At 44.4% G+C, this 20,072-nt stretch overlaps 1 protein-coding gene across 4 annotated transcripts in view; it reads right to left on the minus strand.

Annotated features, from left to right (window-relative positions):
* MTHFD1 (methylenetetrahydrofolate dehydrogenase, cyclohydrolase and formyltetrahydrofolate synthetase 1) overlaps positions 1-11,298 on the minus strand; it is a 347,252-nt gene extending 335,954 nt beyond the window's left edge. For all 4 annotated transcript variants that reach the window (XR_015299949.1, XR_015299948.1, XM_086937931.1 and 1 more), the window contains exon 1: positions 11,083-11,298. Coding sequence is in view for 2 of the 4 variants with exons in the window: in XM_086937931.1 (XP_086794057.1) it covers positions 11,083-11,252 (170 nt within the window). In the remaining 2 variants the exon portion in view is untranslated. The remainder of the gene's footprint in view (positions 1-11,082) is intronic.
* Positions 11,299-20,072: the final 8,774 nt, after the last annotated feature.

Genomic DNA, 20,072 nt, shown 5'->3' on the forward strand with positions numbered 1-20,072 from the left:
ACGTTACACTTGATCATTATGTATATTGTATTTGATATCATGGGTTTACATTTACCTTCACGTCAGCTATACTTATAGGATTGTGCCCATCCAGGGCAAGATTGAGTAACAATGCGCACAGGTCTGATACTGCATTATGTATAATACAACATGGCCGATAATAGGATTTTCATAACACTAATCGATTGTATGATGATTTAAAATTGTCGATTGTGCTTAATGAATTGCGTAAACATGATTACACGCTTCCATACATATTGCCATATTCTTAGTTACAGACCCGTTCCAAGATGGCGGACCTTGATTTATTTTGTGTCCTACTTCTATTTTTAGCATTTATGCATCGTGATGGTTTAAATGGCTGGTGTTTACTGTGGCTCTCCGTCTCATAACTGAGGAAGGCCGAGTGCCGAAAGCGCGTTCTTGAGATTAAATATTTGTGAAACCTACCTTGGAGTGCTGCATCCTAATTCCCGTGTGATTGCGGGGAGGGACCTTCGAGCTGTTATTGTTGTCGGGTGCACCCCCGACTGCAGGCACCCGCCAAAGAGTGCAACAGGCAGGTGCGAGTGGAGCCTCAAATATATATATATATATATATATATATACACACACACATACATACATATATACACACACACACACACACACACATATATATATACACATACAAAATAGGCTTCTGGTCTGCCCTCTTCGACTAATAGTCTGTTTTCATATCATTTACATTAGCTTCCATCCACTGCAGTGGATGCAATGGGTCAATGCACTTCAGCAATTGGCTCTTTACTGTGAGCAACATCATTTTGGTTTTGCGCACATCTGCTTAGAAAGTAGTCCACTTCACTGGCAATCTGCTTTCATTTTAGGTTTCTTTTCACATATTTTTGTGGAGAGTCATTTCTATTTTTTTTTAAGATATGAAACGCACTTGTAGACGGCTTAATTTACTTTTAATTACGTGTGCACTTTTAATGTCTATCGCATGACTACAAAAAAAAATGTCAAGGCTGTAAGAGAAAAAAAAAAAGGACCCGAGTAGGTGCTAACGTCAAAGGGTAAACAAACACTAGAGAACAAGATGCAGTTTTAGAATATTAACATTATGTAGCAGACTGAAGAGGTGCAGAAACACCAAACTTCAGACCTCAAGCTACACTCAACATGTCAGCTCATATCTACAGTTTTTAAGCCAGTTAAATCTACACCCTCATGGTCTGGGTGATTACAGTAAATATTGGAAAATGGGTCAGCCGTCGTGACAAACTATTTTGAAACTGAGAAAATGTGGAGAGTTGGTGTGGTGGGAAAAGAAGTATACATATTTGTTTTAAAGGCAGGCTCCTTTTTTGTAGTCGGAACATACGGGTATTTTATCTAGATCCTTTGTTATCAGACTTACTGGACAATGGCCAGGGCCACTGGTATTATGAGATTCTATGCCCACCGCTTTCCCCGCATAATAGATTCCCCTTATTTGCCATATAATACTTCATTTACTGAAAAAAAAGAATTTCTGATTTAAGCAAAAATAATTGAGGCTCGGATGATCAAAAGTAACTAAAATGTAGAGACGCGCCGTTGAGCAGTGGAGGCCTTTCGCAAAGGTTGCTTATTGCTACATTTGGGTTTTAATTGGTACTTAGTGAGGTGAAACCATAACCTACATATATGTAAAAATTACATTATAATAAAGTGATAACATCACAATGTGCTGCATTAGGTCACATATTTTGCCTTACTGCCCGCATAACTTAGTCAACTAAGCCACAACATTGGACCTCCTACAACACCTCGACAATGGTATATCCGAAAAAGAACTAAGCCCAAATGAAAACCGCTTAACTGATGAAACATCTCCACCAGTCTTCCAAAATCTTTTTGGGGGATAGAAAATGCTGCAATAAATGCAATTTTCTAATCTCTCAATCTTTACAGATGCTCTACCGCAATGTATCCCTCCCACTTTCCGAAAGAACCGTGTTGCAACTATTATAAATGATGACACCTCATTGTGCGCTACTCTACAAAGTGGGAAAACGGCCGTGTGAAGAGATCAGAATATCCAAGAAAGTTTAATGCCAGCAAAAACCTGTAGGGGTAAATATTTAGATTGCCATTGGATATCATCTAGTTTTTAATATCTAGTGGAAACTGATTCCAAAAGGTTAAATGTACAAACAAAGAAAAAGACTTCCAACTAAAGCACTCAAATGAGGGGGCATCACCCACAGGCTAGGAGGACAGCCTGGGCTACAATCAGAATTTTCCTTTTGATGTGGTGGTGAACACTCCCATAAAGAGACATGCTTATTAGTAAGAGTACTTCAAATTTTTCCCGCTAATGTATGGAGGTCCATGTCAGCGAGATAGGGTTATCACTGCTAAGATTAGGCAGATGACAATTCGGTAGCAACTGGGTATCAAGCGTAGTAAATATTTAGTGGAACTGATAATAGGTGGGAAATAATCTAGTTTGGTTACAATGAATACTTATCCACTGTATGCACATTTCAAGGTAGGGCAACGAATGCTGGAATAAAATAAAATGAGGAAGCAGATTTCGATAATGTGGAAAGGTTTTCATCCATTTCGGAGCGGTTATATTTACCCAGATAATTCTACATAGGCTATTTTCTAAATTAAATTGCACTAAAACAGGTGATTCATTGTTTTTAACTAGAAAAAATATTAATCAGCCTTTACTGCCATTTAGGAAATGTCTGTAGTCGCCAGCAACGTCGGACTTAAGAAGCTGTGATTTCACAAAGTGTGGATTCTGTAACAAGTTAAGCACTGCTTAACCGATTCCAGATGCACATACTATGTGCCTGGAATAGCCATGCCATTGACACACAAGAGTACACCAAATCACAGAAGATGGGACTAAAAAAATAAATAAAATAAAAAAGGAGGAGGAGGAACTGAATGACCGCTAAGGGACTTACAAGAAACATGAAGTATGACATGGAAATGATTTATTTATTTATGGGATTTATAATGCGCACAGCTACTCAATCGAGTGTCCCGGCGCGACCCTAAGCATCAAAGGAAACCGAAAGCAGAGGACAAGCTACTTGAACAAGAAAGTGTTTTGCTTTTTCCTAAACTGGAAGGGATTCCAGTAGGTTGCTGCAAGATAGGACAGAGAACTGCCACCCTTACGTTTCAGATGGAACCTGGGGAAAGATTCTAGAAGTATATTTAAGGAGTGCAGACACCAGCCAGGGGTATAAAACTGAAAAATGTTCCTAAGATACGCAGGGCCATACACGTAGAGTGCAACGTGAGCAATGGTTACAGCCTTAAAAATTATACTAGCCTTAACTGGCAGCCAGTGTAAATTACACAAGTGATGCCTGACACTAAAGTGCTTTGGAAGATCCAGTAGAAGACAAGCGGCGGCATTCTGAACAACCTGAAGTCTGTCCAGAAGGTAACAGGGCAAACCGGCAAAAAGTGCATTTGCATAATCTTGGCGAGAGGTGACCAGAGCACGGACAACCGTCTCTTTAGCAGAGAGAGGTAATAGTGGTAGAAATTGACGGAGAAGTTTTAAAACACCAAAGCATTGCCCTTCTAAATCTAGATGCGAAATTGTATTCCTCCATCATTGCCCAACGGCTCAGTGACCTAATGCCGGCACTCATACATCCGGACCAATCAGGGTTCATCAAGGGACGACAGACCCACGACAACACGAGACGGGTGATACACCTGATTGAGAAGGCCAATAGGTTCAAAATCCTGACGATCCTGGTGGGGCTTGACGCAGAGAAGGTGTTTGACAGGGTGGATTGTTTTTTTTTTTTTTTATTTCAGACGCTGGCCGCCTTTGGCTTCTGCTCTAAATTTTTGACAATGATCTGGGCAAAAATTCTCTCTCCCCCAGGTCCAGAGTGGCGGTGAATGGGCATGAGTCCTTCTTCGAAAACTCACTGGGCACTAGACAGGGGTGTCCCCTTTCGCCTCTACTCTTTGCCCTAAGCATAGAACCTTTGGCACTGGCGGCGAGGGCTAACCCAGACATCTACAGCCTGTGCTTTACTGGGGAGACGCATAAGATCTCTCTTTTCGCGGACGATGTCCTCCTCTCCCTCTCTGACCCGGCCCAATCTCTCCCCCATGTGCAGGCAGAACTGGAGCGCTTTGAAGCGGTTGCGGGGTTCAAGGTCAACTATGATAAGTCCTACATACTTAACCTCACGCTCCCTCAATCTGAAGTCCTCCGCTCACGACGCTGACGCCCCTTCCGTGGGCCAGTTCCTCTATTCTATATCTGGGGATCCACCTGACTCCCACGCTGGGGAAACTCTACTCTGCCAACTTTCCCCCCATTATTAACCAAGATTCAGGCAGACCTGAACCGCTGGAAGCCAATTTTTTCATATCATGGCTGGGGAAGATTCATGCGGTTAAAATATCTCTTCTCCCCAAACTTTTATACTTATTCCAGGCCCTTCCCATTGAACTCGACGGGGAATTTTTCCAGCGAATGAAATCCATGATGCTACGCTTTTTCTGGCAGGGGGGGGGGGGGGGGGGGGGGGGGGGGTCGAGCACGCTTCTCCTTCGCCATCCTGCGCAGACCGAAGAAAGAAGGAGGGGGGCTCCCTGACATACATCTGTACTATAAAGCTGCGCAACTTCGAGTGCTAGTAGAATGGTCGCAACAAGAGTCAGAAAAACACTGGCTGCACATGGATCGGAGCGTGGCGGGAGGACGGTCTGGGTCCTAGTATGGAAGCCCAAGAGTGACAGGCCCAAAAATGCTTACATCAGTACCCCCACTTGCACCACTTTGAGGGTTTGGGACTCCGTCTCCAAGGATGATAGATGGACTACATTCCCCTCCCCCTTTACGCCCCGACACTTTAATCCCGCTTTTCCCCCAGCGTTGTCTGAGGGCCCCTTTGATGCTTGGAAGGAAGGGGGATGTCTGGCACTAACGCACCTATTCCATAAATTTGACCCACTCACCTTCGACAACTGTAAGAGGGACTATGGGGTTCAGGAGAAGGAACGCTACCACCACGTTCAATTACTCCACTGGGCACGGTCTCCTCCAGTGCGAGATGCAGCCACACGCCCCCTCACGAAGTTCAAAGCCTTTCTGACCAAAACCTCCTCCATGAAGGGTGCTATCACCTTCATATATGGGTTCCTACTTTCCACTGCGATTTCACCTAGACCTCAATACATGTCCATGTGGGAGGGGGTCCTTCAACGGGACGTTTATGATGCAGAGTGGTTACACTTATGGTCAGACATAGCCAAGTTTAACCACTCCATGGTACTTAGGGAGGCACACATGAAAACCATGATGGATTGATATCTTCACCCAGCCAAACTGCGACAGATATTCCCTAACACTTCCGATAGATGCTGGAGGGGGTGCAGGCTACTAGGAGACTTTCAGCATATCTGGTGGGACTGCCCTATCATTCGCCCATTCAGGGAGGAAATTCTTGCCCAAATTAAAGAGATTCTGGGATACCCCATTCCTACCTCGACGGCCACTACCCTACTGGGTCTCCGTGATCCTAGTCTCGAACATCAGACTAAGGCGGACAAGAAGATTATGTGGCTCAGCATCAGGACGGCCAAGCTCACCCTCGCTGCGGCGTGGAAACGGGAGGCAGGCACCTGTTAATCTCCCTCTGTCATTCGCGCCTTTGGAAGCTATTGAGTTTGGAGAGGATGGCTGACATTTTCTTGGATGATTTTAAGAACTTTGAATTCTGTTGGGGCCCACTGGTCACGTTTCTCTCCAAAGGTCTGCGGTCCACTAGCATTAGATCCCTTCACCTATTTCAACTTTGAACTACCATCATCACGCACCTTGAATTGTGTCCTCTGAAGTAGCTACCACCACTGGGGAGGGCTGAGGGGGGGGGGGGGGGGGGGGGGTTTGTGTTTTGATGTTGTTAATGTGCATTCCTCATATTGCTTCTTCCATGACAATGCCTACCAGGGAAATTGCAAGTGGAAGCCCGCCGTTTGACCTAGCGTAAGGTGGCGGCTGTTAGTTTCTGCCTGGGGCACGTAGGTCTCAGCCGAACTGCTGTGGAGGCTTCTGCTCTAACTGTCGTTGATCTCCCTCTTACCTCACAAGCCGCCTGGAGCTCCCGTCTATATCAGCCACTGTACCTATTGAAGCGTTTTTCTGTATATTGTGGGTCTGGTTAAAGGGCGCTCTGGCCGGCATAACGGGATGCGTGTGGGCGGATTTCAATGCTACCCCCTGCGTGGGATGATGTGTGGGATTGTCGCATTTTTTCTCTGTGTTCAGAAGAAAAAAAAAAAATCAATAAACATATCTTTGATAAAATTCCAAAGCAAATGCCAGTAAGTTTAACAATCTGGTTACCAACACTAAGCTTCTCATCAAACTAGATGCCAAGATTTTTCACAGGATGGCCATAAGGGGAAGGGCAGGGGGACTCAGTCGGCCATAAGTGATGCCAAAACAGAGGGGGGAACTCCCCAAAGAAAAGAATCTCAGTTTTGTCTACATTACATTTGAACTGAGCCGACAAGCCAGCTGAATGCCGCAGACAAGCAAGCCTTGACATGAGATGTGTCAACCTTGTGTTTCTTTAAAGAAAACAAGAGTTGCGTATCATCTGCATAGGCAACCACTTTGGCCTCCAGGTCCTGAGAGTATCCTCAGTTGGCACTCTTTCACAAGAGATGTAGTACATCAGTAGTTACTTAGGCCAAAGAAGTGTGCATTATAGTTCAAGGTCTGAAGCACCAGAGAAACATCTCAGATCATCGGTCACTACTTGTAGAGCAACTTCTGTGTCGCTAAGTGGCCCGAAAGCCAACTGAACACGGCCTTATGGGGGAGAAGGAGTACAAACTTGTGTAGTTGTTACCTAGCTACTTGCTTCAAAAGCTCTAACTAGGAAGGTTTGCGGTTTGGAACTTAGTACTGATTTCGTTCAAGTCAGACTAAGTTCTGGGATTTGGATAAACCGTTCCGTGTACTAAGTCTTCAGAAGATAAATACACTCGCAAAATGCCAGATCAAGTCACCATCAGTGTACAAGTATTGAGACAGGCCAAGATTAGTATGGTAGGTACCCTGATGTGTGGAAGAATGTGAGAAGTGTTGCAAGCTTAACTAAAAAGGTCATTAGAAAGACAAGTGTGCTGTTATAGGTAGTGTGGCATGCTTTAGCATGACCACAACCCGATTCCTGCGCGGAGATTAGCTTACTAGGCAGATCTTTTTGGCATAATTTTGATAATTTTCTGATTATTCAGCAATACTGTATTTGCCACTACTTCTGGTGATATTTTCCTTATATTGTGCCCTGATCTGAAGCATCTGCCAGAAGTACTTCTATACAGATATTAAGTGTGGTTTAGCAGAAATGCAATTTCTATATTTTTTAACCTTAAAACAATACGCAAAAATAAAAAATAAACAAGTCTACACCCCCCCCAAAAAAAAGCTCAAATATGGATTTTTTTTTAATTCACAACCAAATATAGAAAACATTTTCAAATTTTCCATTTTGCTTATTCGTACATACTTAATTCATTTGTGAATTATTTAATTTTGTAAAATAGTTGCTGACCCCTGACTAGGCCTTGCGGACCCAAGTCCACAGGTTAAGAACCACTGCCTTAGTACATCAGGTTAGATCACTAGATTGAGAGACAATTATTAGTAGTGATAGTTTTCAAACATGAACTTAGAAACAATAATGCCTCCTACCTGCCAACAATGCCATTAGTACACCCTCAGAGTGTCCTTGGATGTTGTTACACTCAAAACAACATTATAGTTTAATAAACCAAAGACAAGAGAAGGCTTTGCATGTTGCACATACTGAACTCATGTATTTCTAGGTGATTTTTATATATGTGAAAATGAAGAAAAAGGAGGCAAAATTGCCTAGATCACACAATTTAGTCAAGCAGGAAATGATTCCAAGTTTTCTGGTTTCACATGGTGCAATTCAGCCACTGGATGGATATCTTCTTCCCTCTCACGTTTTACATAAGAAAGTTGATGCTTGACTTTAATTCTTTATTTTGAGTGCTAGACATCTGGCTCAAGCTTGACTCGAACCTTCTGTGGCTCACCCACCTCTATCACATAATGGCAATTTAGGGGACTAAGGCATAGGAAGAATATGATTTGACCCACAAAATACCTCCATGACTCACTGTCCACACCATGTACATGCTGATTCCCCCTAGGTGCTCATTACAGCATCCCTGACGCACACCATGATGGCATCAGTGCGGTAATCAGCCATGCCACAGGCTGTACTTTTTTCCCCAGGGAAAATGTTTTAGAGTACCCATGTCCTATAGCCTCACCTAAGTTGAGGAGTCTCCATTTTCGGCAGGGTTGTGCCCAACTGAGATGCCTTTATCTAGGGGTAAAAGCTGCTGTTCACTAATGAGGTTGAAAAGTGTTTGGGGTTGCTTGCAGGCCAATGCCAAAGACCTGTGACCTCGCAGTAGGGGTTCAAATATCTAATGTGGTGTGGGACATCGTTAATTTAATACAGTCCTCCACCCACCACATAGGCAACGATATAGAAAAGATAAAAACAATGGAAAGGAATTCTACATAGAGGCCTTCCCAGTCGTTGAGATGTGTTGGCTCAAACAAATCATGCATCACTTTGTGACCTCAAAGGCAAATACAACACTAGAAAGCTAGCCAATAGGCTTTCCCATCTGTTATAAGTAAAATAAAGAGAACGACCGTCAAAAGAGCCATTGAGGGAAGATTATGCATGCACATTCATGAAAAAGGAACTATTAAAAGATCAAAATAAGCAATGTGATAGTAAAAAAGGTATACAACTGATTTGTATATAAACATGTTCTTAGTTGTACTATTTTGGTTTTTGGAAAAAAAAATTATATATTAAACATAAAAAAAAAAATCCAACAAATTAGACAATTAACTAGATACCCAAATGCAGGTCACTTTAAAGTGAAAAAATGTCGAGAAGTGCAAAAACTGGTTGTGCTTTTATTTTAAGAATTAAAACTGGTACATGTGCGCAGATATAAATGTATGTTTCTGAAGTTTTTTGCGGGGGAAGGTCCCTTGCCCAAACAAGGTTGCCTCAGGAATAAACACTGTAGAATGAAAGACCCTGTTCAGCTTTGTTTAGAGAGTAGTGGCCTTGCAAGCTGCCTTACCGATGCTGGAGATCTCATGTTAGTTGGTGTCAGTTCAAAACAAACCCGAGGCCTAACTCGCAATGTCCCCAAACATTTTCAAGGGTGTGAGACCTTTACTTTGCTGGGAAGCTTTAGTATTGGCCCTGAATTGTTTACCTAATCTTTGCAACAGCAGACATTGAGCAGTGGGAGAAGAGCCTAGGACAAAGATCAGCTGTCATTTGCAGAAATGTAGTGGGCGCTTTGCCAAATTGCACACGCTAACAGGATAAAAAAAAAACTGGGATGCTTGACCGCGACTGCATGGCTTCATTGCACACGTTTTCCAACTGGAATGCATTACACTGATACAAGTTGCTTAATGCACTATTAGTATATATTTAAAAAAAACACATTTGGCGACAAAGAACTCAATTTGTGTCGCTTTTTCTTTCTCTTCCTCTGTTTTTGCGATGTGTTAGTTTCCCTCTTGCGCTAGGAAAATATCTGGTGTGGACAAATAATACCGGTGGCACTGCCAGACAGCATCCGGCTCAAATTGAGCACTGCCTGTAACCCCATACTGTCCTACTGCCCTCTTCATCCCACTCAAGCGAATGGGGTTGTGGACTATCAAAGACCCCGCCAGTATATGTTTGGGTGTAACGCCACTACCCTTGCAGTGCTCACCGCTGGCACGGGGTGCCACTGAGTGGTGTCTTTAATTGGAGGCTTAGAGCACCCAGACCAAGTAGTGGCCAGTGCCAGCTGAAGGGGGCTAGCAGCGGAGGCTTACTGCTCACAGCAGGGGTACTGCTTAACTTTACTTTCTTATGAAGTGCATTTCACGTACTCATGGTGATATCAAAGAGAGGCCAAGCTCCATATCTGTGCCTGCTTTGACTCTTTGAGCAGGGCAGAGGGGTGTAAAGGAGGAACTTTGGATCGAGGGTCAATGACAATTGTGAAATAGAAGCTGGAGAGCAGAGGAGCAAGCATTGGGAGGAGGCAGTGAGACGAGGTTTGGGTTGAGTGGTAATGATTTTCTTTTTTTGCAGGTTTACATTGCGCGAATTTGACACGAAGTATTGGAGCTCTTTACCTGAGCACCAGTTACGTTACACAAGGACATATTCATTTTTGGTAGGCACGGGGAGATGACGTGATTTGCCTAGAATCACAGGATTTTGAGCCGACGTAGAAACTACAACCTGTTTCTCCAGCTTCAAGGTCGTCAACTCTGGTGGGAGAATAGGATTAAGATACCAACTAAAGAATATTAAGTGAAGGTTAACACCTCAGCTCGCATGTATATATGTGTGTGTATATATAGATATATATATATATACATACATACTTTCTCGAGACCACTGTACGACCTTCCCGTACAATTAGCGCCAATGGTGTGTCACGTAGTTAGAAATTACTTACTGTTTCAAATGCATTCATCGAGGGAGTGGGTTTCATTACCTCGTGATGGTTATGCTTGAATCCTGTAATATGATTATGCAAACAGATGGTACCCATTCGTAAGGATTTGATGAAAGTTACATTGGGAGGAGGGGCAGTCTCCGAACACGGGCTCAAAGTCTCAAACCTGCACACCTCGAATGTGCTCAGGCAAGTGAAACAGCCGCTTTCAGCGGGAACGAACAAGACAGCGTGGGCAAGGCGTGAGACCCGAGTTTACTATAATATCTCTCCGTTTTACTGTGAAACCAAGGTGCTGGGGCTTGTCAACTTGCAAAAACAGACAAGTGTGTAGGACAAGACTCGTTAGCAGAGCTTTATTAATGCGTGACTATGCATTTTAGACCACCACACTTAAACGCGTTAGTCTAACCACCCATGCATAGTAGTTGGCAAGGCTGTTTAACTCCCCCAAATAACTAAATTACAGCCCTGCCCGCCCCAATTCCTAAAACAGGTGCCGGTACTCACGCAGAGACTGTCTTGCCGCTTAGCACCGCTGCTGTAGACATGGCTGGGTCGATGGTGTTGAGAGTCACAGCAGCTGCTCTGCTCAAAAGCTTACCGATCCTGCAACAAGTCCCCGCTTCTACAGCTCTCCCTCGTGGATCATAAGTGCCAGACCCAAAGGCGGTGCGCATGCGCCAGCCTAAGCGAAACAAGTAAAGGGTACGTCCTTTCGGCTGCCATGATAGGGTCAGGAGAATTTTTAATCAACTTCACCAACTAAACGGGGAAAGGAGTAATTATTCGAGCGCCTGACCGCAACATGGCCACTATTGAATGCGCATGCCTAGTGTCTCACGGCAGAAGAGCTCTTCAGAAAAGAACATGTTTTACTCATGGCGCCAACACGGAAGGAGGCGGGTCCCATCTGGGACTGAAACTGGAAGTAAAATCGTTAAAAGTCGTATTTTCTCAGGTGCAATATTTTGCCCCAAAAACGTAGGCTCTGGATGCAGAGGTATATTAAAAAAGATAATCGATGCATGCAAGGCAAGCACTTTTTTTGTGGGAACCTACAATGTATGCTAATTCCAAACATGTGACTCCCGACATGTGGGCAGAGCCAAAGCCCATAGCGGACTGTTAAGCCAGACCATCAAAATGCAGGAACGAAGGGGTGGTGACATCTTCAGGAGTTAATACTGAGATTGTGATCTAGCTTGTAGTCGTGGCTGCTGGCAATGACGGGACGTGCACTATCGCTCAAGATTTCACGCTGGACGGGCTCTTCTACATCGTTGTTTTAAATTAGAAAGATAGCACAACTTCAGAGAGCTTGCTACTGCAGGAGTGTCAGCCAAGCAGTTGTCCTAAAGAAAACCTGGAACATACTTGCAAGGTGCTTTAGCTGCAGCGTCGTTTACACTTTTTTCTTTGCTGTATGTCGCAGGAGGCTGGGAGGGCAGGTGACCAGGCCCCCAGATTTGACTGGCTTAACCCGGTCATATGCAGATTATGCATTTCGTATATAGATTGAGATTTGACTGGCTTAACCCGGTCATATGCAGATTATGCATTTCGTATATCGATTGACTACCTTAAATTGCAGCGATATTAAGTTTCCCTGTTTTTAGGTCGAGCCTTAGCACAGCGCGCATGCACTGCTCTAAGGAGATGGCCTCTTGGAGCTGACCAGCACTTTCACAAGCTAGTGCTTGTGGCTGTTTTTCCTGCAATATTTCGATTGGTGTGCGTGCATCTTCCTTAAAAGACAGCACGCAATTGGGTAAAGGCGGGTGCATGTCCCGCCTTTCACAGCAAATGTAATCGTCCATTGCCTAGGGCTTGCGGTTACGCGCAGAGCGGCATCTGTTTCCAATTATCGTAATTGGAAACTGATGGCCTGCTGTCCGCTCTCGTGCACACCACTCGTTCTGTTTCTACTTTTCCTTGGCCCAGCTGCTGCTCTCTGTGCGCGCAGCGGTCACAGGCTTCCTGCTTGGCCTGTTTCCCCGTTCACAGTTGCCCACGCCCACTTGGGCACACAAGGGTTTGGCTGTGCCTGTAATGGCGGTCTTTACCGTGTGTCGAAAAATCTCAATGCTTTTCACACACGCGTCGCGCTGTTTCCTCGCTTAATAGGTACCCTAGCATTGACCTGAAATGTTGCGGCTGAGCCTTGCTTAAATTACTATTTAAAAATGCAGCATGCACTCAATTTGAGATTCTTGACAAAAGGCTGTTTTTCCACCCGTTTTGTCCAATGGTGCATACTATTGTACAAAGTGGCACATTGATGTGAGTAAGGGCTTTGAAACTCAGCAGCACTCTTATTAATAGTATTTCGTACAAGACTGACCTTGTGAAACACATGCCTCCAGCTGCCAGGCTTGGATTCCTGTTTCTTTTTGCCACTTCTTCCCCGTACTCGTAATTCAATTAGGTACTTGCTGGGTTTCCTCTAGAATGCCATATGCTAATCAAGTGACATCAGCCGTACATGCGTAGAGATTGGCTGCTGATTGAATTACACCTCTGCAGTAAGGGCGGGGAAGTATGCAGAGGGAGCTCTGAGGAGAGGGCACAACTGCATGGTAGGCACGCCTCTCATCAGCATGCTCTAGAAGCTTTTATTATGTATGTACATGTTATTCCTTTATTTTTATATTGCTGCACGGCCGACAGGACTGTGAAGAGCTGCTGCAGCATTGATTGATTTTCACAAAGATTGCTTCCTGGTGTAATGCCATTACCAGACAGCTGACATAAAGCAGAGTGAGGCGCTATGAAACTAAGTGGTTTATAGCACGCTGTCTTCAATTTTTCCCTGGGCCATTTTAGCATTTGTTTAGAATCTAATCCAGTGAGTCCCGGGAGAGAACCTTGGCAGCTCAGCACACTTCACATGTATTGCATTACTGCACAATTGATTTCGGTCAGAGATTACGCAGTTAGATAATTTTGGCACACCCCTTCGGCCAGGTTGTGTTTAACAGTCAAACCTCATTAGAAGCTCCACGTCGGAGTCAGGACTTTTTGAGGATCCTTGCGTTTCTAGTGAAGGTGAATATACAACCTGCAATAGTTCTGATTAGTATATTCAGTCACAGGGATTCCCTGGCCTTTTCCATTTCTACCACGTGTGCATGTTTTTATAGACTTTTGAGAAATCAATTTGGATGAAGTAATCCCCTTTAAGGGGCCATAAAGAACTCCAGCCTGGCGGCAACTGATGCTGGTGTCTCTTCATTACCAAGGCTTTATTATCACACTAGGATTATCCAAGTGGTCTGATGGATGATTCAAAAACATAACCAACGCTATCTTACCTATTTGAGTGCCTCATTACAGCAACTTTTTTTCTAGAGCACCTATACCTGACTTTTGCTATTCTTTAAACTACTGCAGTCTCTGTTACCCAATTTAACAGTACTTTCACTGACCTGGGAAAGATGAAATGTTGGGTTCGATTTGCTCTTGCACTGTGACATAGCTGACCATAGCAGATGTTAGCAGCAGGCATGTAACTCGCTGAGCTTTTTTCCTAGTTAGGACCATTTTAAATGTGCTTAATTGTGATTTTGTGATGCTCTCCCAGTTCAGCCAGCAAACTCTATCTAGCAGCCACACTGTTCTGCAATGTAACTTAAAAACACTGGCAAAGCCAATAGCTCTGGCTAAACACTTATAAGGTCCCAAAGGCGAGACCTATTGGCTATGCCAATGCATGTTATATTTGCATTACTTCTCGAGTCCCGGAATTTCTTCTGATTTTGGGACTTGTAGTCCTTGGCCTGTATGCTAAACACGACGCACTTTGCAGTGGTTGAAGTGCATTGATAAAAGTTTTGGAAATCTGATGCTGTGCGCAAATGGGGACGAGTGAGTGAGCGTGGTTGCAAAGTCAAAGGTGTGGCAAAAAAAACAAAATATTTTCTAACTTTTTTCGGTCTTTCACCTTCAGGTAATTACATATAGAATAACGCACAGCTTATATAAAAAAATACCAGTTAAGTTAATCAGTGGGGAATGCATTATTGTATATCATGAAACATATATTAGTTAATGCACTACAGATTTTTGTGTTTCAAACCAGAGAGCTGCCGAACGGAACCCTGCTTGGTGCAGTGGACTACTAACTTGTTTATGTTTAGTGCTACGAAGTCCCAGTCTGCGACATAAAACACTCTGAATATGTAAGTCATTATTTTAACCTTGCATTACATATACTAGAAGATAGACTGCTATAAAATGCTCGAAAAGGCTTAAGATTCCCAAATATATATTTTAGTAATACCCAGATTGTAAAACTGGTCTTTGAAAGCTCACACTTCACAGCTCAGCTGGCAATACCAGCTTCCAAGTACCCTTTTTGGAATGGCAGATTAACTAGTTGCGCACATTTATATTTCTTTTATGCGAGGAGGCACCCTGGTAAGACAGCATATTTAGCTGCCTGCCCCTCACTTGGTTTCACAGCACAGGAGTCCCCCTGCCTTACACTTCAGTTGAAGCATTTCAACTCTTGAGATTAACTGTTCCGTGACAGATGTCTTTTCATAAAAAAGTAGGAGAACTGTCATAAATAAAAAATTATGGGCACATTGTGCCCCTCAGATCCAGCCCACTTATACCACTGGCAGTTTGTGCCACAGTGCACCTTTCAAACTGCATGCCTTGCTCAGGCAAGGATAGGGGACCCTATCAGATGAGCAACACCCATTAGGCTGAAAGGGATTTAGCCCTTCACCTTGTCTACCGTAGCTCGAATTGTGGCGTTCACATGTAGTTTGTCAACCGTCGTGGGCTGGGCAGGGGCTGACCGACTTGGCCTCATCCAAAGTACTTTGCAGGTCTTCAAAAGACCATTCATCAGTTCATAGGTTTTTGTGTGTTTTAATGGCTACCGTCCCCTCCCCCCCCCTGATGTCCCCACTCTTGTTATGGACTGTTGCTGTCAGAGTGGGAGAAAGGATTTCATTTACAGTACACATGTAGGCATGTAGCACAAGCCATTGGCCTAGGTTGCCTCTAAGCTTCAAAACCGGAATTAAGCCCTCTGCATAACATATAATTCTTCATTTACAAATGTGCCAAAGACTCAAATTTCAGAAAATGTATTTCTTTAACTTTGAAGCATTTCACTTAAGTACTCGAAAATGAATTTCTGTGTTGACTGACATTTATCAGAACTCACAGTTTGCAAGCGCAAACTTTGAACCATTTATGTCTGCGATGAAGAAGCTATTAGCAGGGCAACGGTATTATGCGATTCAATAGTTTGCCACATGATCCTCAGTGTACTGCATAATCTGTAGATTTTGACCAAAACAATAGTTTCTAGCTCAAACAGATCAAAATGTACTAAAATGCACAACAATACGTGTTACTGCGCTCTGGAAGACCCTTCTGAAAATTTGAATGGTCATATTTCAATTGCTTAATGCTGTATTTAGATATTAAATTGGTATTAATAAGGTGCAATCTTTCAGAGACTAAGTTACCATGTGTAAAACGTACAAAATAATACTATCGCAAAATGTGCTGCATTACGTCACATAATTAGCCTTTTCTTGACGCATGATTTAGTCAACACTGCTGCATAATTCCAGTGGTCCTGGATAGTAGTGAGCCAAGAGACAAGTCAGTTGTCTTGTGTACCCCGCATAGATTTTTATAACATATGGAGCAACATTAAAGTCTAATAAAACATAAAAGAGAAGTTTTGGTAGAGGACTGTTCGACCTGGCTTTTTTCAGCTGGTTTATCTCCAGACTTTTCACTTCTTGGCCTCCTGTTTTTGATGGTTTTAGGACTCTGGGCAGTTTACCACTGCTGATCAGTGCTAAAGTGCATGTGCCCTCTGTGTAAATTATTTATTATGGATTGGTGTTTCCATAATTGACTTATTTGATTTACTACTAAGTCGCTAGCACTGTGTGTGCCCAGGGCCCAGGCCCTGTAAATCAAATGCTGCTAGTTTGCCTGCAGCACTGAATGTGCCACCCACACAATCAGCCTTGCAAAAGGTTGTCAGACCTGTCGCTGCTGTGTCTGCACACAGTTTTTACTGCCATGTTGACCTGGCAAGTGCACCCACTTGCCAGGCCCTAACCGTCCCTTTTATTACATGTGATTCACGCCTAAGGTAGGTCCAAGATGCCCCTGTGGGCAGGGTGCAGTGTTTGTGAAAGGTAGGACATTACCTGGTCTGTGTGACATGTCCTGATAGTGAACTACAGTGTATTTCGTTTTTCACAATTGAAAGGCTATCTGTCCCATAGGATAGAATGATGGGAGTATATTTCTAAATCTTATAAATATAACCTCCCATTGGGACAAGATAGAAAGACGGAGTTTGGTATGCCTGAACTCCGAATATAAAAATGCATCTTTTAGTAAAGATGATTTTAAATTGTATGTTTGAAAATACCACTTTTGGAAAGTAGGTATTTTCTTGCTTAGCCATCCTGTGTGCCTCTGCTGGTTTGTGGATTGAATGTCTGGCTTTGGAGTGACAGGGGCTGTGAATGTGCATTCTCTCAGACAACCACGGGGGTGATGTGTGTCCTGCCTTTCCTGAATGAGTCAGGGCTGGGCTGAATAGACCTGGGCTGCATTTAGAGTAGTTGGAAGAGATTTCCCTGCACATGAATAGGCCTGGTCTGCCATACAGCATGCGGTCTCCACCTCCTTCCAGGAAGCTGAGCCACAGAGGACAGAACTGTTTTTGACTGAGCACAGAGCCTCTCTGCCACCAGAGAGCACAGGGAAATGTATACATTTTGGGGCTCAGACCCCAGAACTGTAGAATACTTCTGGACCCAAGAGGAACCTCTGCCAAGGAGTAGAGCTGGCAAAACTGAAGGAGAAGTACTGCCCCTTTGCTGTGTACTGTCTGGGGTTGGCCTGAAGTGGCTGTTTCTGCGACGGAGAGGACCAAGACTTTGCTGTGTATCGTGCTTGAAGAAGATCTCAAAGGGCTTGGTGTAGAGCTTGCCTCCTGATCTAAAGTCTCAGACTTCATTTCCCCAGTGTTCCTGCATCTGGAACTGCTGTTTCAGCTGCCACAGAGGGAAATCGCCAGCGAGCGACATCACGACCTGCAACGAAGCTCGTAAAGAGCATGATGCACCTCCCCGCCTTGCACCGCAGTACCGACGACACACCGTATCAACTCGGACGCCGTCACTGAGGCTGCTGCCTGCACCGGAGCCGAGGACACCGCTTGTGACGCTCACAACGCACCGCCCTACTTGTACCGCGGCCCGACCTCATCAACGCCGGTGCTTCATCATCGCGGAGCTGATACTAGACGTGGGTAACTTCCTGAATACATTGATCCCGTACTGTTACAAGAAACCGCCGCCTCGCCGCCACCCTAACATCACCTCCCCAGCAACAGTAAGAAACGCCTCACCTCTCCGGCAACAGTAAAGAAGCAACGCCTCACCTCCCCTGCATCGCAGTAAGGAACCAATGCCTCACCTCTCCTGCTGACGTAAGGAACTGATGCATCACCTCTTCAGTGGTCGTAAGGAACTGTCGCAGCCCGGAGCTAACGAAGCATCACCTCCTCGACATTGTGCACTATCTTTGCTTTCATCGTTTGCTAAGGTACTGTTTTTTGGGTGTCTGTGAGACTCTGTGCCCGATGCCGTGCACCTTGCGGTTGGCGCTGTACTTTGGATTTTCATCTGTCACCATGTCATAATAGCTCCAGGTGGAGTTATTTGTTGCAACAAGCTTTATTTGTGTGAAAAACCTACTTTAAAAAAAACTTTTTATTGATTCAGGAAACAAAGGGCATTTCGAGATTACATGGTCACCACACTGTGCAACACAAAGCAAACATTTGCAGCATTATACACATTTCCAATATACGGTGCAGTACAGTCATCATTATTAGCATATTACTACTACCGTATTGCTTCGCCCCATCCGTCCAGCCCCCTCATTCAGACACGTCTTCCGTTTCATGCATAGTTGGGTCACAGATAGAGCCCCTAAATGTGTTCCAAGCCCCCCACACCTTCTCCCATTCCCGGGGGCACCCACGGTGTGTGTATACAACCCTCTCAGCTAACATAGCCTCGTCCATATATCCGTACCAATTTTCAAGTGTTGGTGCATCTTCAGATCCCCATTTTTTAGCCGTATTACGTTTGGCAAACATCATCCCCAACACTACCCAGTCCTGAGCTGCGTGTGAAAGATCATTTGGTTCCCACAGGTTTAGAAGACAGCGCCTCGGCTCCGGCACGCGGGATACCCCAGTAACCTGTGATATTGTACCATCACTTGGACCCAATAAGCTGCAATGTGGGGGCACTGCCATATGGTGTGGTAAAAGGTCTCTTCCTCCCCGCATTTGCGTAGGCAAAACTGATGGGTGGCTCTCCCTATTGTAAAGAGGAGTACTCTAGTGTAGTATTAAAGAAAGCTGGCGCAGACCCCAACCTGCCAGCTAACTTTCGCCCAATATCATTGCTACCCACCTTTGCTAAGTTATTAGAGAAGCATGTTCATCGTTGCCTTACAGATTTCATCACCACTCATGATCTGTTACCATCTCACCAGTCGGGATTTCGTGCAGGTTTTTCCACTGAGTCTACATTGCTAGGGGTGACCGAAAACATCCGTCGCATGGTAGATAAGGGCGAAACAGTAGCACTTGTGCTACTCGACCTCAGCGCGGCATTCGACACCGTGTCGCATGCGGTCCTCGCCCAGACTCTCCACTCCCTAGGCATTCGTGGGGCAGCTCTTAATTGGATCAGATCACTATTAGAAAATCGAACGTTTCAGGTATTTTCGCAAACTGCCTGTTCTGATACAAGGACATTTAAACACGGAGTACCTCGGGCTCCATTCTTAGCCCGTTGCTTTTTAATGTTTATATGAGTCCCCTGTCCAAGATTGTGGAAGACACTGGGCTTTTAATGTTTTCTTACGCTGATGACTCTCAGCTGCTTTTTTCGCTATCAGCAGCAGACGCTGACAATTCATCCTCCCTACAACTCGGACTTAGTAAAATCGCCGGTTGGATGCAGAAAAACTTTCTAAAACTTAACGGCGAGAAAACCGAGTTAATCGTGTTGGGTAAAAACAAAGATCTTTGGGGACCCCAACACTGGCCATCTGAAATGGGTACCCCCCCAACCCCTGTCGCGCATGCCCGCAACCTGGGAGTCATTATTGACGACTCACTCAGTCTACACCAGCAAGCAGTAAAAACTTCATCCACCTGCTTCGCCATATTGAAATGGCTTAAAAAGATCTGCTGGATGTTACCTGAAAACACCAAGAAAACAGTTGTCAACGCCCTGATCACATCCAGATTAGATTATGGCAATGCTCTGTACCTGGGGGCAAATAAAGCTACTGTCCGCAGGTTACAGTCAGTACAGAATGCAGCAGCCAGACTACTCTGTAAAATTCCCATCACTACTCCAACTACCAAATACATTAGGAAACTACACTGGTTAAAAATTGAAAATCGGGTCAAATTCAAA

Source organism: Lissotriton vulgaris, chromosome 9 (assembly GCF_964263255.1).
Source record: "Lissotriton vulgaris chromosome 9, aLisVul1.2, whole genome shotgun sequence".
NCBI lineage: Eukaryota > Metazoa > Chordata > Amphibia > Caudata > Salamandridae > Lissotriton > Lissotriton vulgaris.